This window comes from Solanum verrucosum, unplaced genomic scaffold (genome assembly GCF_900185275.1).
Source record: "Solanum verrucosum unplaced genomic scaffold, falcon-dt-bn FXZP01000060.1, whole genome shotgun sequence".
Classification (NCBI taxonomy): Eukaryota; Viridiplantae; Streptophyta; class Magnoliopsida; order Solanales; family Solanaceae; genus Solanum; species Solanum verrucosum.
The window spans coordinates 7919638-7946675 of NW_026020129.1; the positions used below are offsets into that span (position 1 = coordinate 7919638).

General features: G+C 33.3%; 4 protein-coding genes across 4 annotated transcripts; 3 read left to right on the top strand and 1 right to left on the bottom strand.

Moving 5' to 3' along the window:
• Window positions 1-1042: 1042 nt before the first annotated feature.
• On the top strand, window positions 1043-1567 carry LOC125826490 (auxin-responsive protein SAUR36-like). Its single transcript, XM_049505837.1, has one exon. The coding sequence runs from the start codon at window positions 1123-1125 to the stop codon at window positions 1564-1566; it is 444 nt and encodes a 147-aa protein (XP_049361794.1). The 5' UTR covers window positions 1043-1122; the 3' UTR covers window position 1567.
• A 7970-nt stretch (window positions 1568-9537) lies between these two features.
• On the top strand, window positions 9538-10447 carry LOC125826489 (auxin-responsive protein SAUR36-like). Its single transcript, XM_049505836.1, has one exon. The coding sequence runs from the start codon at window positions 9851-9853 to the stop codon at window positions 10340-10342; it is 492 nt and encodes a 163-aa protein (XP_049361793.1). The 5' UTR covers window positions 9538-9850; the 3' UTR covers window positions 10343-10447.
• Window positions 10448-12137: 1690 nt separating this feature from the next.
• On the bottom strand, window positions 12138-16268 carry LOC125826474 (legumain). The gene is made up of 9 exons (XM_049505813.1): window positions 15988-16268; window positions 15011-15175; window positions 14170-14326; window positions 14000-14085; window positions 13715-13914; window positions 13468-13516; window positions 13065-13271; window positions 12412-12618; window positions 12138-12317 (listed from the first exon to the last, which is right to left on the bottom strand). The coding sequence occupies exons 1-9, from the start codon at window positions 16219-16221 to the stop codon at window positions 12138-12140; spliced, it is 1485 nt and encodes a 494-aa protein (XP_049361770.1). The 5' UTR covers window positions 16222-16268.
• A 5493-nt stretch (window positions 16269-21761) lies between these two features.
• Window positions 21762-26894, top strand: LOC125826473 (hsp70-Hsp90 organizing protein 2). The gene is made up of 7 exons (XM_049505812.1): window positions 21762-22831; window positions 25222-25510; window positions 25581-25666; window positions 25791-26014; window positions 26225-26291; window positions 26382-26441; window positions 26534-26894. The coding sequence occupies exons 1-7, from the start codon at window positions 21932-21934 to the stop codon at window positions 26645-26647; spliced, it is 1740 nt and encodes a 579-aa protein (XP_049361769.1). The 5' UTR covers window positions 21762-21931; the 3' UTR covers window positions 26648-26894.
• Window positions 26895-27038: the final 144 nt, after the last annotated feature.

Consider the following 27038-nt stretch of genomic DNA (forward strand, 5'->3'; position numbering starts at 1 on the left):
TTCCTAGCTGATTAATTACATCGTCGTCATCACATAGAATAAATAATCTTATTTTCTACTAATCTACTATTTTAGATATAATTAATGATCAATTGGTCCATATCTTAACTACGGTTAACAGTCAACTGTTTAGAGGTAAAATAAATCAAAACCTTTAGATTTTTATTGTCCAAGTGGCAACCATCTAGCACTCTATTGAGAAAAATTGAAGGATACCTAATTGTTACTCTCTCAATCCCTCTTTATTTGTTTAATTTTTCTTTTTTATTTGTCACTTTTTTGACAATAAAAAAATGACAATTTTTATTTATTTATTATATTCTCGATAATAGATATAATCTTAATAAGGAACTTTTATATACAAGTATCAATTAATATTGATTGTGTCCTCGCTGGCGGCTGATACACCTCATTTTCACCTTATCACCATAGCCTTCGCCTTTCATTATATTTGTCTAGATTATGTAAAAAAAATAAATTAAGATGATATTTTATGCTTACATACCTCAACCTCACTTCTGATTATAGTTTCTTATAGCTCCCATCCCACCATTTATACTAACATAGTAAAATAGAATAATTCTAAAACTAAATACTCCCTCAATTTTATTATGTAATACAATTTTCTTTTTAATCTATTTTTAAAATGACATATTTTCACATTATTAATAATTTAACTTTAACTAGAATATTATAGCAATACAAACATTCATTATTTGTTCTAAACCACAAATATTGAAAATCTTTTTCTTATTTTATAACCGACATTCAAGTCAAACGACATTACATTAATATTTTCATGTAAATAGTTTCATAAAATATTTTGAAATTATTATCCTTATCTCACCGATCAAATCAGGTCTCACTAAATAAATGTCAAAGTCCAATAAGTGTTGATTACTTCTCATCGCGTGTGCCGACCATTTCCCTTTTTTGATTTGCTACAACTGGCTCTCATAAAAGCAGCTTTTTCACACTACTAAAAGGAAAAAAAACTCATTCTTCATTTACAACACTACAAGAATCTCTCTATAATAACATAACCGATTAACAATTCAGATTTTCATAGCAAGAACCTAAATCTTCTTCTTATTTTTTCGTATTTTTTGCAAATTTTGAGTTATGAAGAAATTGCTAGTAAGAGTTTTACTTCACCGGAGAAGAAAAGGAAGATTTTTCAGCAGAGCAATTTCAAACCTCTGTAAATTGGGACATTTGCTGAAACAGAGTACAAAAGGACTCTGTTTTGGGAGACCCAATTTGGGTTACATCCGGGTCGGGCAAGAACCGATTGTTCCAAAGCAGGTGAGTGTACCGAAGGGGCATATAGCTGTGTACGTGGGTGAGAAGAAAGATGACACGTGTAGAATAATGGTGCCTGTGATTTACTTTAATCATCCTCTGTTTGCTGAATTGTTGAAGGATGCAGAGATGGTTTATGGGTATAATCATTCGGGTGGGATCCAAATACCGTGTCGGGTATCCGAATTTGAGAACGTTAAATCAAGAATCGCCGCCACGGGCGGTGGTGGAAACAGCCGTGGAGAGCTGAGGTGGAGGCACTAGTAGTGATGAACTGTGGTTTAGTTTATGTTATAACTGGTTTGAAAGGAATTGTTTGTACAAATTCTTGTTAACCTTCTCGCCCAAATCTCAAATGCTTGTAGTTTTTCAGATAATATTAATAGTCAAAATCACATCTAAATTATTACTCCTATCTTTTAACGAATTTCATATCTTTACTATGTGTTATCACTTTCTTCTTATCAAAACACATTTAGTTGAGTTAGTCTACATGCTTGTCGTGTGGAATAATATTTGATAGAGTTAACGATCAAAATCAGACTTAAGTTATTATCATTTTTGCGAATTTCATTTACGTAAGTAAATTATCACTTTTTCTTATATTAAAATAGACTTTGATGTTAAATTAATCTACACACTTATTATTGAGTGGAACAATATTTGTTCAACTCTGCATGGAGATACATTTTACCACGAAGAAAGTGATTACATGTAGTAACTTTTAAGCAAATTCATAGATTCGTGGAATTTTTCATGCAACTTTTAAGCAAATTCATTAGTTGACCAGGCCTACTTTTGAGTGGCAGAGTTGCAAGGTGACTTCCTTAATTCTATTTGGCTTACTTTGAAATGTTCCATGTTATTGGTCAGCATAGGAAATTTGGACCTCCATTGACTTTATATTGGGATTCAAGCTTATTGAACAGGCAATATGTGCATATTAAAATACGTTGACATGTTTAATTCACACTCCATATTGATGGCATAATTGATTAAAATGATTGTGACTTCTCACCTTTATCTGCATCTTCATAAATCACTATTGAAAGCATTCATGTTCGATCATAACTCCGATGCTGGCCATCTCCAACCCATCACATGAGCTTTATCATAGACAGAATGTTAGTTTTACACTACAGTCCACCCCACCCACTCAACATTTGCAATATACAACATGTTGTTCCTTGTGATTGGGCTCATGATCTTGGTTCTGATACGCTTAATTGTAATTAGGATGAAATATTTATTATCATGCCAAAAGTTATGGTATAATTGTAAGGGCACTGTTGTTTTATAATAAAGTTCATCAAGTAGACGTCATGTTTGATCATGACTCCAATCAGACCTATTTTGATTAATCACCCGAGGCTTGTCATCGACATGTACATTGACGTTATCCAATATTAATTACTTATATATTCGATTTTGAAGGTGAAAATTGCAATGTGCTAGTGCAAGGAAAGTAATTATTTGAACTATATCTGCACCTGAACCTATTTCTTCAATAACAAAAAAGAAAAGCATTACAACTAATTAATTATAGTTGTAATTAGTAAGTTATATACAATAAAAAAGTTACCTTACCTTCGAGGAACCTAACTACTATTGGTTACTTGAATCCATTTAATTTTTTTACCGATAAACCTGTGCTCGAAAATAAAAATATTTTGAGCACGGGTTTTTTTGGTCCAAGTGTATCTTGTCTTTACTACGAATTATTTTCCTTGGTTAACAATAATTGTCATTTTTCCTATATTTGTGGGTTCTTTAATTTTCTTTCTTCCCCATAAAGGAAATACGGTATTTAGGTGATATACGATATGTATATGTATTTTAGAACTCCTTCTAACAACTTATGCATTTTGTTATCATTTCCAATCGGATGATCCATTAATCCAACTAGTAGAGGATTAATATAAATGGATCGATTTTTTTTATTTCCATTGGAGATTAGGAATAGATGGACTTTCTATAGGACCCATTTTATTAACAGGATTTATCACTACTTTAGCGACTTTAGCGGCTTGGCCAATTACTCGAGATTCTAGATTATTCCATTTTCTCATGTTAGCAATGTACAGTGGTCAAATTGGATCATTTTCGTCTCGGGACCTTTTACTTTTTTTCATCATGTGGGAGTTAGAATTAATTCATGTTTATCTAATTCTAGCCATGTGGGGAGGAAAGAAACGTCTGTACTCAGCTACAAAATTTATTTTGTACATGGTGGGAGGTTCTGTTTTCCCATCTATTTTTTATGAAGAGAATGAATCTTTTTCTCGAAGGATCAGAAAAAAATGGGTCAGGATCTCCTGCGGGAATGATTTGGAAGATCCAAAACCAAAAATAGTGGTATTTGCTAGCAATAACATAATTTAGGCAGTCACTCAATATAGATTGATCCGAAATCTGATTCAAATCCAATATAGTACCTATGGGTACATAAGAAATGTATTGAATCGATTCTTTTTAATGAATAGATCCGATCGCAACTTCGAATATGGAATTCAAAGGGATCAAATAGGAAAGGATACTTTGAATCATAGAACTATAATGAAATATACGATCAACCAATATTTATCGAATTTGAAAAAGAGTCAGAAGAAATGGTTCGAGCCTCTTATTTTGATTTCTCGAACCGAGAGGTCCATGAATCGGGATCCTGATGCATATAGATACAAATGGTCCAATGGGAGCAATCCGGCAAACGAATAATCATTGAGTCCTCCTCTTTCTGGACAACACATACAAAGAGACCCGCCAACAGTCAAATAATTAGTGAACCTTAGAGATAGAGAGATATTTCTATAATTAGTTCGTTTCTCTTCTATTTTTCTATCTCCTTTTTATCTATCTATCTATTTTCTTTAGTTATTTACTAGAGCAATTATGATCTGGAAGTCGATCCGGAGCAAGTGTTCGGATCTATTATGACATAGCCTTGAGGCGCTCAACAGACCTTTTAAAAACCTTTTTGGGCTTTGAATTGATCCAAAAATGACTTTTTTGTGCAACCTAATGTATATTCATAGAAGCTATTAAATGGAGCTCTTTAATTTTTTACCATCGTAATGAAAAAAAACTACATATATATTTAATACTGCAAGTAAGCAATACACATGTGACATGTCATATTATGATAAAATTAGTGAGAACTAGCTAGTGTAGGATCCAAAATCTAGACTGGCTGCTATATGATGTATGATATAATATAATAAAATGGTGTTTATTGGCAAATAAGTTGGAGGCGCTCGTGCATTGGATAATCCAAATATTTTTCAACGTTCAAATGAAGATAAAATTATGTCCAATAATAGTGAAGCACTATGGGTCTATTTTTATTTATTCAGTTTAAAAAATAATAATTTACTTTTATTACCAACTATAGTAAAACATTAAATTTATTATATTTAAAGGATAATTTGTAAAATTATTATTCTATATACCATTCCTTTAAAATATGTATTGAGTATTTGAGTTAATACTCTCTCTGTTCCTAATTATTTGTTTACTTTTGAATTGACACATCTATTGAGAAAACAATTATTAGATATAGTGAGTTTATCATTTTATTCCTATTAATTATGAAATGGATGAATTAAAATTTTAAGATTTTCAAGTTCTACATTTTTTCAAAATTAATTAATTGAGGGTATAATAGGTAAAAAAAATTATTTTTTCTTGATTTGTCAAAATAGACAAGTTAAAAAAAAACAAGTAAAAATAAAAATAAAAATCAGACAAGTAATTAGAGACTGAGTGAGTATTGAATAAGAAAATCCACGGAGAATAATTTGTAGATCGCTGCACGACGGTGACAAGATAAAGTGCCAAATTTCATGCAGCAGAACCCAACTGTGTATTGTTGTTTGTGTGCTCTGGCAATTTGTCGTAACGAAGTTGCTTCACAGGATATCAATTAATGTGTTTTCTGTAAGATTAATTAATCATATTTAGTCCTTCTAGGTTTTGGTAAATTAAATTGAAACAAGACCAGCTTAATGTGTAAGAATTTTTGGAGTTGACGTAGGTTCAATCTTTCTCTCTTATCAATATATATATACTAGATATAGGTGCATGTGTTAGCACATGTCCAATATTTTTTATTTTTTTATTTTAATTTATGTGATATGCATAGAATTTAGAAAGTTAATTAAAGTTTAATATGATTTTTAAATATTTTAAGTTGTTAATTATATTTTGTTTGTACAAATTTAATGTATAGAGGTCTATTAAGATATTCATAATTAAAGTATTTTTCATCATCGATCGTTGAATTTTTACTCAAAGTAGTTACAAGATATAAACAAATATTACCGACATTCAAAATAATAAAACTATAACTAAAGAATATGAATTTAAAACTAAAACTAATATCTAAAACGGATCTCATAATTTCAAAAATATTATACACTAATTAAATTAAAGTAGAACAAAAAAAATTAATTTTTTTCTGAAACACGCTGAAGGAGGCACATTAACGAAGACGTGTCTGCTTTAGGAACTCTTTCTTATTATATAAGAGAATATTTGAAATATTAAAAGAGTTAAAGATATTAAGGTCACCTAATATGAACCGTCTCTACCTATATTTTTCGAGAAAAATGGTAAAAAATGTCATTAAAAATTCAACCCCAACAAAAATCAACGTTAAATAAAATTATAATCCAATAAATAAAAAAAGGGCAAACTTAAACCTTTTATGTAATACTCCCTCCCTCCACTTTTATTTGTCATGTTGTGCTTTTCGAAAGTTAGTTTGACTAATTTTCAAAGTTAAATTAGATTACATTAATTCGATATTTTAAACAAAAAAATTAGATATTCAAAAACTATACGAAAAGTATATAAATTATAATTTTTTGCATATCAATATGATGAAAAATTACATCGTAAAATATTAATCAAAATTTTTATAATTTGACTCTAAAAAAAGAAACTATAACAATTAAAAATGGATGGAGCTAGTACATATCTTATGAGTCTTCCTTGATCTTAGTAGTTTCCATTAAAGATTAACTTTAAAGTCTTCCACTAGAATCTAGATCAAGGATTCAAGACTCGTTCAAATTATTTTCAACTCTTTATTATATTTAAAATTGTACTAGTAACATTTAACCTATGTACTAGATTCACAACAAAAGGTTAGGCAAAAACGGTGACACAACATTCACTTACAATAATTGTACCTCTTTAGGTCTCCTTTTTGTTGGCTTTTTGTGCAATTATTAGTTGGATTTGTAAAGTCTCACGTTTCTTTTTCCTAAGGTAGTTACTATATACTTTCATTCATCATCAATTCAGTTACTGCCAATCTATTTCATATTTGTGTCCAAAAAGGTTTGTTCCATTTTGATCTCATCACTCACCAAAACGTCACAATTTCTTTTTCTTTATTTTAAACTTCAATTTTATAAATTTCAAATAAAGTGAAAATATTTTAAATACATGGCGAAACACCTACTAAATACGTGTGAACATAGTTGTCTACACGAAAATGATAAGATGTTAGATATTCTTAATAAGGAATAATCTCTTAGAAAAAAATGTACCAATTTGGCTTAAAGTGAACATTATCACATTATGTTTATGATATCTTGAGGTTATTTTAATTCAACAATTGACATCAGAAGTCAGAACTAATGATTCGATGTGACGAATCAGGAGATAATAGAGTGATGAGTAGGGCCTGACTTAGCGCATTTACTCGTCTACAAACTATTTTGCTATCTTTACCCTTAACTTTAAAGATGCATACACACGCAAAAAAAAAAAAAAAAAACACTAAGCTTTGATAGTGTAAAATATTTTTATTGATGTGAGTGAAACATAGTAAATCTCTAAATTAGCCCATAAATGACGATGGATCATGTGAAATATAGTTCAAGGAAGAGATTATCAGCATATATGAATTATATCACTCATAAAAAATATTTTTTTTAAAAAGACTTTTTGAAGAAAAATAGTACGAACTCAATCCAAAATAAACCACATCATGCTATAAAAATGTTTTTTTGGGCTGTTTTTGTCCAAAAAATAAATTGAAATAAACATATTATCTTAATTTTTCTTGTAGATTGATGGCCATGTGGTGACCAATTTGTAACTCTCCATCTATGATCAATCTTGACTAGGAGATTCAAATCTTTTATGGTCCAAACTCCAGCATTCCATGTGTATTACCAACCCAATAATTATTTTTGGTACATTTTTATGCCATTTTTTCTTATAATAATAATACAGATGCTCAATTTTTAAAATTTATATATAAATATTTTGGTTGGCCAATATTTCGAGCAAATGCATACATTCTTCTGGATCCTATGTATCTTCCCCATTAATGCTATCATTGAACAAGATTTTGTGACAAAAAATATTTTTGTCATTTGAAAATTGCATTAATTTGTTCAATACAATTCTTAAGGTTATGAATATATATGTAATAATGCCTTCATTAAAAGAAAGGCTAGAACCATTATTTGAAAAGTCAACAATTTGGTTTTAAATAAGTATAACATTACGAAATACTTTGAACGGTCAAGATGGTAATTTGCAATTATTTATTTTTTAAATTACCGTTGAAATCAAATACAATTAGATTTTTTTATAACATGCATTCTGTATAACGATTAAGATTTTTTTGGAATCGATTTTTATGTTATGTCATATGTTTTTATGAAAATATTTACTATAGTTGCATTAGAAATTCAAATATACGACATTATCCAAAATAAAATAAAATAAATATATGGTAGATTGACCTTCTTTCTTCTAACAATTGTGATTCAGTTATTAGAGTGTACAAGATCCATATAAATAACTTATAATGGATCATAGATCAAATGTTATTTTTCGGGATTGTTATAATTGAAATATCTACGTGATGACCCTATAAATTTCAAACATGGAGTTTTATGCCTCTCCGTTTGAATAGCTTTTCACTCACTTGGTAGATACTTTTTCCCAACGTTATTTACATCAAATTAATACCATTTATTACATTTAATATGGTAAAATATATATTAATCAATTGTGATTAAATAAATAGTTATGTATTTCAACACATTACACACAGTATGCATTCATTAATTTGACGTAAACATGAGCAAAATAACTTTATGTGAAGAGTGGTTCAATGCACACTCTTCATTGAAAAATTATGTGATATCGAAGAGGTTTAATGTTAATATTACGAGTCAATATATTTAATGCACCCATATACAACCGATTTTTTCTCACACCTACTTTGCTAAATTTCTGACTCCATCACTAAATATAAATACATTGCGGAGATAGCTACCCCGTCTGAGTTCTTTATTTAAACGTAACGTTTTAGTGGTTTCTCCACTTTTTTGGAGGAAAACAAAAGGATTTCTTTTCTTAGTTGCGCATCGTTTACTTGAATTAATTTTCTTTGAAAGGAAACTTAGTGGTTATTGCTGCAAAAGCCATATAAAGTCAAACCATTCTTAAAAACTATTCAAAGTATTGATTTTTATTTTATTTTAGGTGAAAATAATTAATTAGTTCCAATATTTTTTATCGTCAATGCCCTTACGTGGAGGGAGATTATGTATAAAACGAATCCCACTAACATTCTTTATTTTCAAAATAAGTGGGCTAAATAAAATTGCTACTTTCACGGAGATCTCTTTTATAAAATTAAGAAAAATTACATGAATGTTGGAAAACTTAATATTTTTGGTAAACAACCAAACTAAACACCTGTAGGAACACATTTAACAAATAAATTAAGTGATGTCTGAAAAAAATAATTGGCTATTAGAAAATATGTCAAGTTAATACTAAAAAAATAATCATCGGGAAATTACCTTATCATTAACATTTGAGTTTTAAATATGTGAATGGAAACGAAATACTTTTTCCGAAAAGATGCAATTTGAAAACACATTTTCATATTGAAAAGTTGTGACTTTTTTTATAATGCATAATTTTTTATTATTTTAATAGTGTTTATATTGATTTAAACCAGCTAACATTAACTATAGTCATTTTTTATGTATAAAGGGTGTTATACTAAAATTATCTTTCTACTATTATTTATTGTTGAATTGTTTCTTTAAGAGTATGACAAGTCAATACTGGATAAACAAAAATGGAGAATATATAACCAAACAAGTTCTTGAAATTTTTTTTAAAAAATCTTTGTCCAAAGGGGCCCTTAATTACTGGCCCCTCAAACTTACATACAGCCGCGAAGCATCACAACGACTATTCAGCTGACCACTCTTCTTCTTTGTCTCTCTTTTTATTTCTCTCCATAAATATATCACAAATTCCAACAATTCTCATCGTGTGTGCCGACCATTTCTTCCTCCCATACCCCCACCCCACCCCCACCTCTCAAATCTATATAAACAGAGTGATACATTTGTTCCACCATGTTTGACTTGCCACAGATCTCTTAAACCAAGAACCAAATTCCCCTTCAAAAAGTGGCATTTACCACTTCTTGAGGTGCTCTGTTATTAACCCATTGTCAAAAAAGGTGTAATTTTTTTATCTCTTTTCAAGATTTTAAGCTATGAAGAAAAACAGAGGTTTTAGAATTGGACGGAGATTGGTGAGAGTTTTCAGCTGGTTAATTCACCGGAGAAGAAACGGAAGAATTGGAAACAAGCGGCTGAGTTGTGCAAGCAGAGCAATTTCAAAGCTCTGTAAATTGGGGCTTTTGCTGAAACAGAGAGCTAAAGGACTGTGTTCTGGGAAATCCAATTCGGGTTACATTCGGGTCGGGCAAGAACCGATTGATCTGAAGCAGGTGAGTGTACCGAAGGGACACTTGGCTGTATACGTGGGTGAGAAGGAAGACGACACGTGTAGAATTGTGGTGCCTGTGATATACTTTAATCATCCTCTGTTTGCTGAATTGTTGAGGGAGGCAGAGATGGTTTATGGGTATAATTATCTGGGTCGGATCCAAATACCATGCCGGATATCCGAATTCGAGAACGTTAAATCAAGAATCGCCGCCATGGGTGGTGGTGGAGAGCTGAGGTGGAAGCAGAGTTACTGATGAGTTGTGGCTGAGTCAACATTGGAGAAAATTGTAATGTGCAAATAGCATAACCCTCCATCACTGGCCTTGTGTTGGGGAGGTTTAGTTTATGTTAGTAGTTTTTTTCTATTATTATATTTTAAGAACGACTGTTTATGCATTGAGTTTTTGCTATGTTTCACATAATGTCAAATGTTCTTTGTATCTATTCTAGTTTTTCTCTTAAAATATCACAAAGCAATACTTTTTTACAAATTAAAGTTCTGGATATGCGATTGCATCTTCACAAATGTCTATTTTATCGAGCTTTCTTTCGAAAATATAATATCTAGATCGTGGGTGAAATTGACTCTCCAAAAAAGAATCAGCGACTCGTACACAGTAGATTGGTTAAGAAAACCTCTCTAGAATCACATCATCATCATTTAGAAATTGATTAATCAATAAAGAGACATGTACGTGATGAATATTGTGTAATCCTAGAAAGTGTTTAGGGTTTGGTTAATTAAGACTTAAAAAAAAGAGTCTATTTAATGCCTTCTTTTTTGTCATTTTGTTATGTTAGACTCAATAGTGTCTAAACATTATTTTCATTAGATGGTATTTGTGGAGGTCTATCTTTGTTACGTTTCATCACCTATCGTGATATATAAAACAACAAAAAATTAGTACAATCATTTTTTTACCCATTTGAGCCTCTTATTTTGATTTCTCGACTTATTCAAATGTCGATTTCTCGAATTATTCAAATGTCGGTATGGAGTAGATATATCTTTTCCCTATAGTACAAGAAGATTGAAAAAGACACCCCTATTTTCACCCTTACCTTAAAGGTACTACTTTGCTATCATCAAAACGAATTTTATGTGCTTTAGTTTTCATATCGCAAAAAACTACACTAAAGAGATCGAATAATTAAAAAGTATATAGTATATTACACATTATATCACATGTGCGTATGGAAGGGATTAGTGTGGACGTCCACTTCTACAGCATAAATTAAAGAATCTTCCTTCAAATAAATGAATATCAGACCATATCCCTACAAATCAGATATTCTTACGTTGTTTTCACTACTAATTCAGAAGTTGAGAATATTTAATTAGAGTAGTTAGTTGATACTTTTACATGTTTAATATTATCGACAATTCCCACATTCGATGTTGAGTTTAATTAATCTTTGAGGCCACCAAACTAATGTGTGTTCCAAATTGTTATATGTAATACCAAAATCAACCACAAGTATATATGGTGATCCATGTTGCATTTGATGGCTTAGTACTGAATTTATTGATATATATAATATAAAAAACCGAACTGTACCATTGACACGCCTAGCGTTCATACACCACTTAATCCGTCAACACAATTAAATAGGAGTAGCATATATTCAGCATCACATGACCTTATAAAACAGGGAAGTTCTCTTATTATGGTCCAAGAAGAAAAAAATCGGTTGCATTAGAACAAGTCAAAAGGTCGACTTTTGGACCAATAAAGAAAAAAAAATGTGACGTTGAATTTCATAAAATTGATTTTTTGATTGTTTCAAGTAGCTAAAAAAACCTTTAAATTTCTTTTCACATTAGTTAAATTCGATTTAGACCGACGGAATTGACGACATTACCCAACAACCAGAGCATTATTATATGACTAGCATCGAAGAGTACTATTGTACAGGAGTTGTACACAACTAACTCAAAAGGAAAAGCATATAGTGACCTAAATTACAATCTTACAAGCATATTTTGTTGTAGCTAGGCAACTCTTGTGCAGTCTGTATGATAAAAACAAGACTACTCTTGAGTCATCATCAAGCGCTAAAGCCTCGGTTCGCAGCGCTATACTCCTCTATATGTCCATTGCAAGCAGCCATAAAAGCTTCCTCCATAGCATCTCTTGAGATACCATTGTTGCAAATGTTTGCAAATGCTCTCATGTGTTTCATGCCATATTGTGTCAGCGAACCACAATGTGCCTCGAAAAGGCGAACCTGGCAAGAAAAAACAATATCAAGTATGTCTACAGGAATTCCAAAGTCATTGAATTTGACAAGCATTTACTACACTTGAATCAGATTATTTTACCGTTGATTTTAGGCATTCCCAATCATCGACGAGAGGTAGACCAGGTTTTCGGACAGAGCTGAGAACAGAACCACCCTTTATTGGACCGAAAAGAAACACTCCAACTGCATCTATGCTCCCATCAAGATGTTGCCTATGCTGCAGTGTCTCAGTAATCTCTTTCCGAAGCTTGGCCTTCTCGAGTGAATTGTCTTCCAGCTTCTTATACTGTATAGACCAAGAATACATGTACCAAGACCAAATCAAAATGATATACCACCAAGCAGAACTATAAAACAGGTGCTCATAGTATTTCAAGTTTTGGGGTGGGGGATTCTAAATTCGAACAATATCCCACAGGTGAATTCGTAGCGTTCAAATTCCAATTCAAGCTCTAGTTCAATAAAAAGTGTCAGCTAATCTTATAATCTGGATTTAACATAAAAATATCAGGGAACTAGTGAGCTACCATACAAAAGAATGCTTCCACTTCAAGAGTGTCATCGGATAAAACAAAACATAAATGTAACTGTAGTCACTAGACAAACTTGTACCTCTCCATCCCACTCTATATGACTGACCAAACATTTCTACTTTGATGAGTTTTAATCCATCTCCTACTCGAATGTATAATGAAATTACTCAATTATTATACAAAGATATTCAAAACTTACTCTTTCCCATAAGAAGAGAAGATCAGCATCCCTCTGATTGACCACCTCCAATTGTGCGAAATTGATCTTGTTCGCAGGAAGATTCACGGTGGCAGGGTCAAATCCTTGGTACAGGTAAACTTTCTCGGGCTTAATTTTTTTGCTTCCATATTCCATAACATGAGATCCAGCATTATAGTTGTTGGAGTTGGAAGTTCTTTCCTTCACCTACAAGACAATATAGCATTAACATCCAATGATGATGACGACTCACAAAATATGTTGCTCAAACTCTTCAATAATACCACCAGATGCGTTTCGTATCCTCCAAAAATAGTGGGTGACACGCATATTTGAAAAGTTCGAACAACATAGCTCATAAGAATATATTAGATGCGCCAAATAAAAGTCTTGGTTTATTCACCTTCTCGTATTGCTGTTTTATTGTTTCCTTCTTCAGGTTATGAGACTCGCTGAAAACAAGTTAAACATTCGAGTAATCATCAGCAAACCAACAGAGTAAAACTTGATAAGCCTGCTTTACCCTTGAGCCACCAAGCAAACCATTAGCTTGCTTGATTCTTTAGTATAACGTGGACACATTGGTTTTATAACTATAATTTCCCAAATACTACTACTTATCAATCGAGCAATCGTTTACTTTACATTACCTGTCCTCCATCCATGCAACACTATACAAGTCTCCCAAACATGTGATATATTCTGATGGAGGTGGAGGATCCATTCCTGGGCAATATGTCCCCCAACTGCTTTCTTCAGCGTTTGAGGCTGTCGTCACATAAATGTTCAAGTTTTCAGGCATTAAACCCTCGAAGACACTACCGCTCTCACAAGCTTCAATATAGAGGACCTACATAAAGCACAACAAACTAAATAATTCTGATAGGAAATGGAACTATCAAGTTTATAAATGTAAAATATATTGCACTTTTTACCATCTCTTTGTAGGTCCCAGCTGAGTATTTTTTCTTCAAGACCTCAATTAAATCTTTGCCATAAAGGTAAGGCATGTTGGGCATTCCTGAAACAAAGATAAACTCCTAGTACCAAAATGTGTTCCGATCAATTGTCAATAGCTGAAACTCAAATATAATTACAGACTCACCAAGCACCCCTGGACCACCATGATCGGAGTAATACAAAAATATCCTGTCATTCGGTCCACTATTGACGACCTTCCCGCTTCCACCTTTCACGGCACTTTTATCACCAAGAAGCACAGCATACAAGTTTGCTGCAGTGACGTGCTCACCGGTATAGTCCTACAATAATCATCTTATCAAATGTGAGATTGCTGTTTGCTAATAGAAAGAGATGAATGTACCCTTCAAAATTAATCAATTCCGCAAAATAATGCAGAAGTACAAGAACCAAGCTTCATAGTTTTATAAAATAGTTCACCACCTATCTTGTGTTTCCACATTTCAATTTGCTCCTATCACGTACCAAGATAATCTTCGTAGTCTAATTAGCTTTGATCAAGAAACTAAAATCATAGACAAAGTACATACTAACCAATTCGATTTGGTAAGAGTCCAAAAAAAGTTTCACTTCACCTACTAGACTGGTACCGATTAAAGAATCTCATTACTGTGTCATATAGGGAAAAAAAAAACACGAGCTCCCAAATAAAGGTATCATATATACCATATTCAAGTCCAGGGTATCAAATTATCTAAGCAGTTCACAGCCTCTGCATCTCCTAGTAGAGCTATATTTCTAATTTGAGGTTCAGTGTTCTACTAAAGAAACCTCAAAGGAACTAGAGGCACAACATTTTTCAATGGAGAAATGAAATGTTATGACTAATCGCATATGCTACGACAGGACAGAAGATCTTACATTTGGGAAGTTGTCAAATTACATTTGGGACTTCGGTTAAAATTAAGAGCATATGCACTATGTATGAAAGGATACAACAATAAGATATAACATTTGGTTATTACCTTAGGCACACCGGCATAGACATCACTACCATTTGGATGATTGATTATTACTCCTGGTCTAGGATTCAACTCGCTCTTGGCAATGTCATTGTACATGAATACTACTATGTTCTCATCTTTCAATCCACCTCTTTTCAAGATTTGGTAGGCATGACATACATCTGCCTGCATTCACCCATATAGCTTCAAAGCAATTAGCAGAGTAAAATAAAAAATAAATAGCTAAATGCCTAAACTTGATTAGTAATGGCAGCTGCATCTTTCTCCAAGGATATACATACCAACTCCCAATTTGCATAAAACAAGTAGAGTTGGCTGTATATCATCAATTCATGAGATTTCATTTCCACAAGAACAGCAGTGGTACGTTTCAACAAGGCATAATATATAAACGTGGCCTTTAACTTAGTCTAATAAGGTGGCGCACACATCCTACCTCACAATTTGACTGGTAGGACGCGTGCGTCTCCCGGATTTTCCTTGTGTCTGGTTAATTAAGTTGGAAAACACTTCTACCCATAGAACATCAATGTGAGCTTGGCCCAATTTTCAATAAGTGCCTTCTGAAAAAGAGTTTCAACTACTCATCATTTACTCCTGATGCTACTCAAAAAGCTCCTAATTTTCCTCCTAAAAGCTTATCAAACGGTTGAAAGAAGAAAATAAAAGCAACATTTTTTACTTGCCAAAAGTATTAATTTGATTAACATCCAAACCACACCGGATTAGACGAATCCATATTTTCTAAATACTAATGTCAATTCTCTTCCAATCACAATGGTGAAAACGGTAAATAAATGGCACCTCAACCTAATTCAAACCCAAAGCTAGCTCATGAAGGGAGGTTTATCCAAGTCCATATAAGGAGACTAATTTCTCATGCCTCTACCGAAGTGCGACTTCTCAACAAAAACACACTTACATACATTAATTTTTTCTACTATAGAATCTGCTGCATGTAAGGGGGTGTATATTACCTGATGCCGATAATTTCCATATCCATTTGAACCAGCCACAAGAACCGCCCACCGCACGCCGCCACCGTCTTCCTCCGTTTCATCATCAGCACGATCTACCGGCGATCGTATCAAGGGGTCCCAGAAGCGGTGGGCTCTACCTAACCTTGTATCAATTTTTGGTTCAAAAGAAATAGCCCCCACCATAACCAACAACATCAAGGCTACACATACTGTAAAATTACAGGACCCCATCAAAACTAAAATTTTGTTGATTGAAAAAAAGGTGAAGAAACAGAGGAGCTGAGAATTAGTGAAGTATTGGGTTTTGTTATGTATGTGGCGGTGTGTGTATACATGCAGAAGCAGAGTGTGACACCTATCAACCATGTGGAACCAATAATACCAGGTGTTGGTGTACCCACAACATGAAAGCAGTATTTCATAATTTGTTAATCTTTGCGTTCTAATTTCTGCGTTACCGACTAATCTCAACATTACTAATACTAATCTCTACGTTGTTAATCCCAAACTTCTCTTGGAACCAAACCAAATGATTTAGACCTCATTTGTTAGGTTATTGAGTGTATTTCATTTATATTATTATTAATTAAAAAAATCATATTTAATTTGAATAGGTCGTCATCATTAAAATTTTGAATAAAATCTTAATATCATTAACATTATTTTTGTGTGGATTTTTTTTTATTATTACTATGTTTATGATTATTAGTTAGTATTATGGATAGTTACTTTTTGTCATCATAATTACAGTCACCATTACCAACCACCTCTATCATCACAATCATTACTGACAACCATCATCACACTTTTAATCATTATTATTCGTCGCTACTACATTAAAGATAATTATAGTCATATCGCTACATTCACCACCACTGCACCATTGCCGTCAATCCTCCACACCAACAACCACCGCTACAATTAGCAATGTCATGACCAACTATCATCGAATATCTCCTTGACAAAATATGAAGTACTTAGGCCTAAAATCTATAGAAAACGAATATTGTACTAATAATGGTACTATATTTGTTAGTCATTATTAAAACGGAAAAGGCTCAAAAATACCCCTGAACTATCGGAAATAGCTCACATATACCCTTAAACTATATTCTGGCTCAAAAATACCCTTCCGTTAAAGTATTGGGTCACAAATAGCCTTACTATTAACAGAGATGTGTTAAGTGCCATGTGGACGCCACGTGAACGCCACATGGACGCCACGTCGATGCCACATAAGCACCAAACAACTCTCACCTCCACATAGACCCATACATCCTAAGTATTAATTTTGCCCTCATTTCTTTTGGGACATACAATTTGACCCACTCTCATTTCTCTAAAACTAGTTGTTTAGCAAATAGCCCATTGATGCACCTGTCATGTTAGGGACCTTTATGTCCCACGCGTTCCCTTTAAATATGAGTAGTAACTTTTTCCCTTATATATAACTAAAATTTCTTAAATTTATCATGATATTTTATTTAGACAATTGAATTAAAACTTATTTCAATTAAATATATCTCAATTACTAATAAACTATTTTAGTTAGATATTTTCAAATTAAATTTTAGAAAACCTTTTTTCAAGTCAAATTTTGTACATTTTTTTATGTTAGGACTATATTTTTATTTGTCTATTAAATAGTTAAATTAACTATATAAAATATATATCATTTACTCTCATTATACCATTTGCCTCAAGAAGATGTAAATTTTCACACATTTTTATTAAAGCTAATCTATATAATTAAAAGAAAAAATAAACTTTACGTGATTAATTTAACTATATAATTGACAAATAAGAATCCGCATCAATCTTTATTAGAAATTAAGATGTATAATTGAACATAAATTAATTTAAATATCTAAATACAATATTCTAATAAATTGAGGAAACTAACAACGTTAAGTCTTAGTTTTTCAACTTTTTTTTTATTCGACACATTTACAACCTACTCATATCCAATCCATTAATCGTATACGATGAGGGCAAATTAATACTTAGGATGTATGGGTTTGGAGATTTATAGTGATGAAATCAGCTGGGTAAGTATTGTTTGCGTGTATGCCGCCGACTTTCGCGACGGCGAGGATGACGTATTGAGGTTTCTCGTCGGCGAAGAAGGATTCGACGGCAGATTGGTTAGTGAAATCGAGATCGGAATGTGTACGGAGGATGAGATTTGTGCAGCCTAATTGGTGAAGTTTCCGAACCACGGCGGATCCGACGAGTCCACGGTGGCCGGCGACGAAGATCTTAGCGGAAGTATCTATTGGCATTTTTTGTGTGTGGACTCAGATTTCTGTGTGCAATGAGATATACAAATAAATGTGCATTAACAATATTTAGAAATGAGAGTGGGTCAAATTGTATGTCCCAAAAGATGAGGGAAAAATTAATACTTAGGATGTATGGGTCTATGTGGAGGTGAGAGTTGTTTGGTGCTTATGTGGCATCGACGTGGCGTCCATGTGGCGTTCACATGGCGTCCACATGGCACTTAACACACCTCTGTTAATAGTAAGGGTATTTGTGACCCAATACTTTAACGGAAGGGTATTTTTGAGCCAAAATATAGTTTAAGGGTATATGTGAGCTATTTCCGATAGTTCAAGGGTATTTTTGAGCCTTTTCCGTTATTAAAATATAAGGGATTTAGGGTAGATGAATCTAAATGAGAGACTAGTTGAATCCATTTATTTGTAAATTGTACCAATAATGCTTGTTAGCTTGTTGGTCTTCCTAATTAAGGTAGTGTTTCAGTACTCGAGTTTCATGTGTGTTTTGCCTAAGCAAGACTTGAAACTACTCTACAACATTTTGAAATTACAAAGTTTGAAGATATAGGTCTTTCATTGAAGAAGAAAAACAGTCTTTATTACATATAATATATATCAACTAAATGAAAAATAGTAAATTTCTTAATCTCTTGTAGCATTTTATTGTCAATGTTGGTATAAATATTTGTGCAACACAACATTGATGTCGATGAAATGAGCTGTTACATCTCTCAAATTTTAATTTAGTTGTCAAAGTGGTTCAAACAACTTCTAAGATTGTGCTATGAGGTATCATGTGACTCGAAATATTTTTATTTTGGGTGAGGCACTATTAACAAAAATTGTGTGAGTATTTCTTCTTGACAAGTGTCGTCGCAGTGGCGGAGCTACTTTGAGGGGTGTCGACTGATATTACTTCGTTGAAAATTTACACTATATAATTTGATAAAAATAATTTGTTTATATATATATTACATATTGGTACCTTTTTCTTTTTTTTTAAGTGATTTTATTTCTTTTATATTTTAATATTTCTTGAGTAAAATTCTATCTCCGTTACTACACTATGAGACCTATTATCTCTTTTTATTCGCTCATCACTCAACACAATGTGCATGCTCAATGACGTAGTCGTACATAGTTTAAGATGATCAGTTGGACATCATTCATCGAAAAATTATACTGTGTATATAGAAAATTGTACAAAATATATAGCTCAAAAATTATTTTTCATATACATATATTAAATCTTGAACATTCATAACAAAATTTTTGACTTCACCACGTCAAGTTTGTGAGTCACATAAAATATTTCACGATAGGAGCATGCACATTGTGTTGCCTTGTTTCTTAATTTTGTTTTGTAATTTTCTACTTTTCATTGATAACTGTTACTTTTAAGCACATCTTTAGGCCAATTTCCGCAAGAAATAGCTCAACAAAGGATATATTCGATATGTAGGAAAATATTTTTGCCTATACTGACTCGACACTCTTCTTAAGATATTATTACATATTAGAAATTTATTTTCCTAGATTAATTTTATTAATAAATGTTATAAAAATATAAATTTGACGACTAACATTTTATATAGTTTTTAAATGATAAGGACTAAGGAGGATATTGAAAGAAAATGATAAAAAAAAATTGATTTGTAAAAAAGTAGACAAGTAAAAAGAAAAAAATATTTTAAATATAAGAATTAAGTAAAATAAAATAGAGAGGGTATTATAAATATCAAAAAACTTTAAAAATCTAGATTTGATCATAAACGTTTTTATATAATTATTTATTAATATGAAACGATCAGAGTATTATTATAAATACAAAAAAGAAACCAAAAATTGAGCTATTGGGTGCACAAATTTCTTGTTTGAAGAGACCTTGTCTAGATCTTGTTAAAATTATATCTAGCAACTAGCAAACATGTTATACCAATTCCATAGCTATGGATGTCTCCACATTTAAAGTTGAGTGACCAGTGTTACGTTTGTTGCAAGTTAAAGAGGCAAGGTAGTAATAGTAATCATAATATTTGTACTTGATGCACACAATTGCAATAAAATGGCTCTCATGCCACCCTAAGAGGAAGCACCATCACTTTCAAACCCCTAGGTGATTTGGAGCTGTATTTCTAACTTCTAAAAAATTCCAAGCCTTCAATTTCACCTAACACACTTGTCTGATCGTTCATCTGGTAGAGTGTATAAAAATAATACAAAATAATATATATTTGTAATGTTTGTATTAGTAGTGCTTATATTAGTTATACATAGAATATTTTTATTGCAATATTGTTTGATTTGATCGTTTGGTAGAGTGTATAAAAATAATGTTCAATAAAGTAATATTGGTAATATATACATAAATAATGATTGTATTAGTTATGCATAGATTGTTTCGTATGCATCATTTGGTTTGGTGTATACAAATAATATGTACCGTATAAAAATGTTTTCTTATAAAAATCTCCTCCATAATTATGGTGGAAATATGTAAAATTGCTTTTGAGGGGTAATTGAGTTTTTAACCATGCTAATGCATGTAATAAATCCCTTTGCATTAATTTACTCATATCTAGAAATCTATGGTATTAGTAATATACTCTCTATTACACAATAGAGTCTTGCATCAGTTATACATAGCATAAAAAAGTGCACCAAACAAAGTTATACTAATGCATAAAATTAATGTGTGCATTATATTTGTTAATACACTCTATCAAACGATCCCTTAAAATTGTGTCAAGTGAAATTGAAGAGTTGAAATTTTCAAACTTAGAGCCATACGATAGATACAAATCCAATTGAACAAGAATCGTATTAAAAATCTATTTGTATCTTCAAAAAATCGCAAATTACAAACACAATTATTATTGTAAAAATTCAAGAGCTAAGTGTCAGTAATTTTTGTTTTAAAAAATCCAATCAAATTCTGTTATGATTCATGTTGTCTCACCTATAAGGGATGATCATCGTCAAATCTATGTCTTCATAGATTTTTAATACCGTTTGAGCGAAATCAACCAACGAAATTCGATAAAATTCTTATTTGTATATTATTGTATATAGACGTATAAATACCATGTATATATGTTGGATGTATAATATTACGTTTCAAGTTTTTAAATATTTTTATTAAGAAAACATTATCAAAATTTTGTATATTATTATACATCTATATATATTATTGTATATCACATTATGTTTTAGCCTAAAGAATTGTAATATAAATTTTTAAGCTGTATTTTTTACAATATAAATTAAGTAATTATATTTTTATAAAAAAATTTATTTTTTAAAAAAATATTAGATACACTAAACTCTCTAGAATTCAAAAATAGAAGGTCGACCACAAAAATTTATTGTATCCAATTTTACCATCTATGTTTCATTCTTCTCCCAATTTAACTTGTAAAAAAAAAAAAAAAAACGAATCCCTCCGTTTCTATTAAAGCTAAGTTAACCCTAGAAATTCCAATAATAACTCCAATCGTCATAGAACTTTCCAGAACCTCAACCAGAACCTACAAGAACCCTCTAGTCCCCACTACCACACAAACCCCTCTTTTATAAATCCCTAAAAACTCAAATCTTTCTTCTCTTCACTACAATTCTTCCTCAGATTTCTTCAAAAAAATTACTGTAAATCAACAGCCATGGCCGATGAAGCTAAGGCCAAAGGTAACGCCGCCTTCTCCGCCGGCAATTTCACCGACGCTATAAACCACTTCACTGAAGCCATCAATCTTGCTCCCACCAATCATGTTCTTTACTCTAACCGATCTGCTGCATACGCTTCATTAGGGAAATATTCCGATGCTTTATCCGATGCACAGAAAACAGTTGACCTGAAACCCGATTGGGCGAAAGGGTATTCTCGTCTTGGTGCCGCTCATTCTGGACTTCACCATTACGACGATGCGGTGTCTGCTTACAAGAAGGGGCTTGAGATTGATCCAAATAATGAGGGTTTAAAATCGGGTCTTGCTGATGCTCAATCAGCTCAGGCTCGATCTCGTGGTCCGGCGGCTCCGCCGAGCCCGTTTGGTGATGCGTTTTCCGGTCCGGAGATGTGGACTAAGTTGACTGCGGATGCGAGTACAAGGGGTTATTTGCAACAGCCTGATTTTGTTAACATGATGAAGGATATTCAGAAGAATCCGAGTAATTTGAACCTTTATTTGAAGGATCAGAGGGTAATGCAAGCACTTGGAGTTTTGTTAGGTGTGAAATTGTCGACTAGGATGCCAGAGGAGGACGATGAGATGCCGGAAGCTTCAACGGAGAGGAAGAGACCAGCGGAGACGGAGCATGTGAAGGAGGAGAAGCGTCCCGAGCCTGAACCAGAGCCGGAGCCAATGGAAGTGCCTGAGGAGGAGAAGGAAATTAAAGAGAAGAAAGTGAAAGCACAGAAGGAGAAAGAAGCGGGTAATGCAGCTTACAAAAAGAAGGATTTTGAAACTGCAATTCAGCACTACACTAAGGCTATTGAGCTTGATGATGGAGACATATCTTTCATTACTAATCGCGCTGCGGTCTACTTGGAGATGGGAAAGGTATTATCCACAAACCTTAATACTCCTAATGTTATCTGGCTAGATAAGGAGTATATGATGTTAATTTGACTTGCATGGTATAGTAATAGTAGTAGTAAAGCTAAAAGTTCAAATTTTTAAAAAGAAAACCAAGTCCGTTTGTCTTGCCTAGTTTGTGCTTTATCTGTTTTTGTGATCCCTGCTTGCTACAATTGATCTAGTCTTTAACTTGATCAAAACAAGTTGAAGTTTTTGAATTATTGCACTTGGGAGTTAGCCTAGCCAGCGTAGTTGAGCTGAAGTTTGTGGTAGACTAGGGTTTGAATCTAGCTGTGTGGTAGGAGGATAGTACACGTCCTGCTTGAGTTGTTTAAAAAATGGCACTTAAATGGTTTAATGAGTTTTGGTTTTTGGAAGTTGTATAGATTATGTTGAAATAGACAACGATCCTGAAAATCGGAAGTGAGGCTGTATAAATTGGAATGGAGGAAGGAGTATCAACTTTTACTACTTGTGTGTTTGTCTTTTATGGTGACATGCTTGGGGGAATTTGAGTTCATCATCAGCGTAGTTGATGTGGTAGAAGGATTTCACTTTTCTCCTAGGTAAAAGGCCATCTGGTAGTGCTGTAACTCCTTGGTGAGTTCGGTATTCTTTATGTCAATTTATAACTAAGGTTGTGGGGTTTGTTGTGGGGTTTCAGTTGGGTTTCATATAAGAAATGTTGTAGTTGAGAGGGCGCGGAGTATCATAGAGAGAAATGGAATTTGGCTTATTGGCAGATTTATGATGCTGGACATATTTGTCTTTGTGTCGAAGCGTTCAGACATATGGGTGATATACCCTTCTCAAGCTGTTCATTTTTTTTTTGGGTATTGGGCTTGGTTGTTATTACACCCTTGTCAGATTGCTATAGTAGTATTTCTCATCAATTGTCTACTCTTTTTTTATCAGTCAATTGCCTAACCTTTATATCCAAAAGCAGGTTACTGATCTTCTTTGCTATCTTTTCCCTTCTTTTATTTTTTGGGTGGTGGAAGAGGGTGTCTCTGGTTTTTCCTGCTGTGGTAGAATTGCCTATCTGAGTTGTCTTTCCTAATATATTAGGAGAGCATAATAATTAATGAAAGGTCTTCCATGTTAAATGGAAAATCTGATCTATTAATCATCCCCAGATGGTACGTCTCTCTGAAACCTATGAACAGCTGTGAAGTGGTGACAGTACAGGTTCTAATGCATTGATTCCATAGCTTGTATTAGGCATGGAGTGTGTGGTGCTCTTCATTGAAGATCTGCTTGTTAATGAACCTGAAAATTCTACACAATGTCCTGATATACTTGTTAGGTGCCCAATTGGTGCTGGGTTAATAGTGATGTGTCACATTATTTAAAAGGGAACATAATGTTCTTAGAAGAAACCTAAATGTTACAGAAGATGTAGTTAAAACGCAGCCTTCACGCACAGTTATTTGTAAGTTATGTTCGTCCTTTTCTTTTTTGATTTTTCGTTTATTCCAGCCTTCCATAATTGATGCAGCTTTTAGAGTTGTTTGCTGATGGTTGTGAAGTAAATGTGTGACTTTTTGCTTTAGAAATTGTTTAACAATGGTAGTAGTCTCTCAAGTGCTTTACAAACTTACTCCCTTCAATAACTGTATCTATCTTCACCTATGCGGTGGTAGTTGCCACTTCCTCTTCTATGGTTAACAAAGTCTGTATATAGGCTTCTCCTGGGAGATTTGTGTCTGTGCCGGTATCTAGCTGTTTACATGGGGATTTCTCATTGCTGCCATACCTTTTTGGGTGGATTATGCATTAAGAGTACACACTCCGGTTTGTCAGGAAGATACATCTGGCCAGAAAAGCAAAATGCTGAGAAATTCCGTGAAAGGAATTCTGAAATAAATTTAAGTTACTAACTAACAGAATCTTGAGATTAGGGGGAAGGTTATGAGTTCATCGGCTTCCTTTTCTAATTTCTAATATAATTAATCACCAAAGTTGACCCTCCAAACTGTTAAGTTTAAGGGAAAGGGATCGAGTTGGTCCACTTCCTTTGCTCATTAGTCTCCATATAGGACCAGTAATAGCCATATAAAGCCGAGGGGTGAGTAGAGAGATAATCTTTGCCAACTTACTCCACCTATATGTCCTTGATTTTTCTGGTGACTGCATGACATGATACTTGGTCATTAGAGGGACAGACATGGTGATGAGTTATCTTCCCATCGCCATTGCCTCCCAGGTTTCTCTGTCCTCTTTTTTACCCATAGCAAGTGTAATATTTTGAACCTAGTTCCAGGACTCCGATCTGTTTCCTGTGATGGTATGATTAATCTGTGAAATTTCTTGCATAATTTCTCTGCTCTTGTGAACTCACTGTGTGATATGATTTTTTGCCTTGATTTCAGTATGAGGAATGCATCAAAGATTGTGACACAGCTGTTGAAAGGGGCCGAGAGCTAAGGTCCGACTATAAGATGATCGCAAGGGCTCTGACTCGCAAGGGAACTGCCTTGGCAAAGTTGGCTAAAAGTTCGAAGGATTTTGAAGTTGCAATTGAGGTTTTCCAGAAAGCTCTGACCGAGCATCGCAACCCGGATACCCTTAAGAAACTGAATGAAGCTGAGAAGGCGAAAAAGGAATTAGAGCAGCAAGAGTATTTCAGTCCACAAATAGCAGATGAAGAGCGTGAGAAAGGTAGTTCTTTCTAAGGCTTGTCTTTGTTGTTTTTCCTCTTATGTGGCTAACTTTCTTCACTATGTTACAGGAAATCAGTTCTTCAAGGAGATGAAGTATCCAGAGGCGGTTAAACATTATACTGAATCCATAAAGAGGAATCCCAACAATCCGAAGGTATTGCCTTCCTCCATCTTCTGTAACCTCTTTTGACTTGAGAACTTCTCCCTGTCCTTTATTGAGGACTCAATCCTTGGCAACTGCAAGTGATGCTTGTATTTTCTCCTTTGTTTTTTGTTAGGCTTATAGCAACCGAGCTGCCTGCTACACCAAGTTAGCTGCATTACCTGAGGGGCTCAAGGACGCTGAAAAGTGCATTGAGCTCGATCCAACATTCGTAAAGGGTTACACCAGGAAGGGTGCCGTTCAGTTTTTCATGAAAGAGTATGAAAAAGCTTTGAAAACTTACCAGGAAGGATTGAAGCTTGATCCTCAGAATCAGGAACTCCTAGATGGTGTTAAGAGGTATATAAATTTATAATCACATATCTCGTCAGTTGCTTCCTTTTAAGTTGTTGAGGGTGTATGTGATTCTTAAAATTGGTCTCCTTTTATGGTCTGATCTGTGTTTTACTTTTCTTCTTTTTCTGCATTTCACCTATCTTGTTTTTTCAGGAAGACATGGAAAAATATGGTTCTTATTGCAACTTTAAAAATGCTCTATTCATTTTGCAGATGTGTTGAGCAAATAAACAAGGCAAGCCGTGGAGATCTAACTCCAGAGGAGCTCAAAGAAAGACAGGTACTGTTTTCTTTGCATTATAATCTTATTTTGCTCCAGGTAAAGATAATCGGTGATGGCTAACACTCTTAAATCAATTTCTTTGATCAGGCTAAGGGGATGCAAGATCCAGAAATTCAGAACATCCTTACAGACCCAGTAATGAGACAGGTAATATTTGGTTGTCTGAGTGCAGTATGCTTGTCTCGTCATATACCAATATCATTGTGTAATTAACTTTGCCATTTCGTGTTCTGGAGCAGGTGCTAAGTGACTTCCAGGAGAACCCAAAAGCTGCACAAGATCATATGAAGAACCCTCTTGTCATGGACAAGATCCAGAAATTGATTAATGCAGGAATTGTGCAAGTTAGATAAGTAGCAATACTTCCAACTCACCATGGAAAGTAGCTTTGGACTATCCATTATTTTTTTCCATCCTTTGTTTACTTAAAATTGTTCCTTCATTATGAACTCCTTTTATTCACTTTCGAAGTGTAATGTCGCACAATGTCTGGGTTTTCCATCATCTTTTCTTTTCCTTTTTTTCTTCTGTGGTAACTGTTAAAATTTTGTATCTTGTTTTTCTTTGAGGGTCCGAAAGGAAGGATTGTTGGTGCGTTTATGTCTTAAATGTTGTGCTTCCTGCCGATTAAAGTTACTTCACTATATTTCAACATCATTGTAGCCATCAAAATCTCAAATACAACTTTACCTAAGTGGCATCATAAACACTATTTCCGCTTATACTAATATTTCTATTTCGAAG

Bases quoted from the DNA above. Each gene is read 5' to 3' on its own strand.
- LOC125826490 (XM_049505837.1), top strand. From the start codon at position 1,123: ATGAAGAAATTGCTAGTAAGAGTTTTACTTCACCGGAGAAGAAAAGGA.
- LOC125826489 (XM_049505836.1), top strand. From the start codon at position 9,851: ATGAAGAAAAACAGAGGTTTTAGAATTGGACGGAGATTGGTGAGAGTT.
- LOC125826474 (XM_049505813.1), bottom strand. From the start codon at position 16,221: ATGGGGTCCTGTAATTTTACAGTATGTGTAGCCTTGATGTTGTTGGTT. The intron at 13,517-13,714 runs GTAATGTAAAGT...ACTTGTTTTCAG, and splicing joins GTTGCATGGATGGAGGACAG to CGAGTCTCATAACCTGAAGA. The intron at 12,318-12,411 runs GTAAAATAATCT...TTTTCTTGCCAG, and splicing joins GGGAATGCCTAAAATCAACG to GTTCGCCTTTTCGAGGCACA.
- LOC125826473 (XM_049505812.1), top strand. From the start codon at position 21,932: ATGGCCGATGAAGCTAAGGCCAAAGGTAACGCCGCCTTCTCCGCCGGC. The intron at 25,667-25,790 runs GTATTGCCTTCC...GTTTTTTGTTAG, and splicing joins GGAATCCCAACAATCCGAAG to GCTTATAGCAACCGAGCTGC. The intron at 26,015-26,224 runs GTATATAAATTT...TTCATTTTGCAG, and splicing joins CTCCTAGATGGTGTTAAGAG to ATGTGTTGAGCAAATAAACA.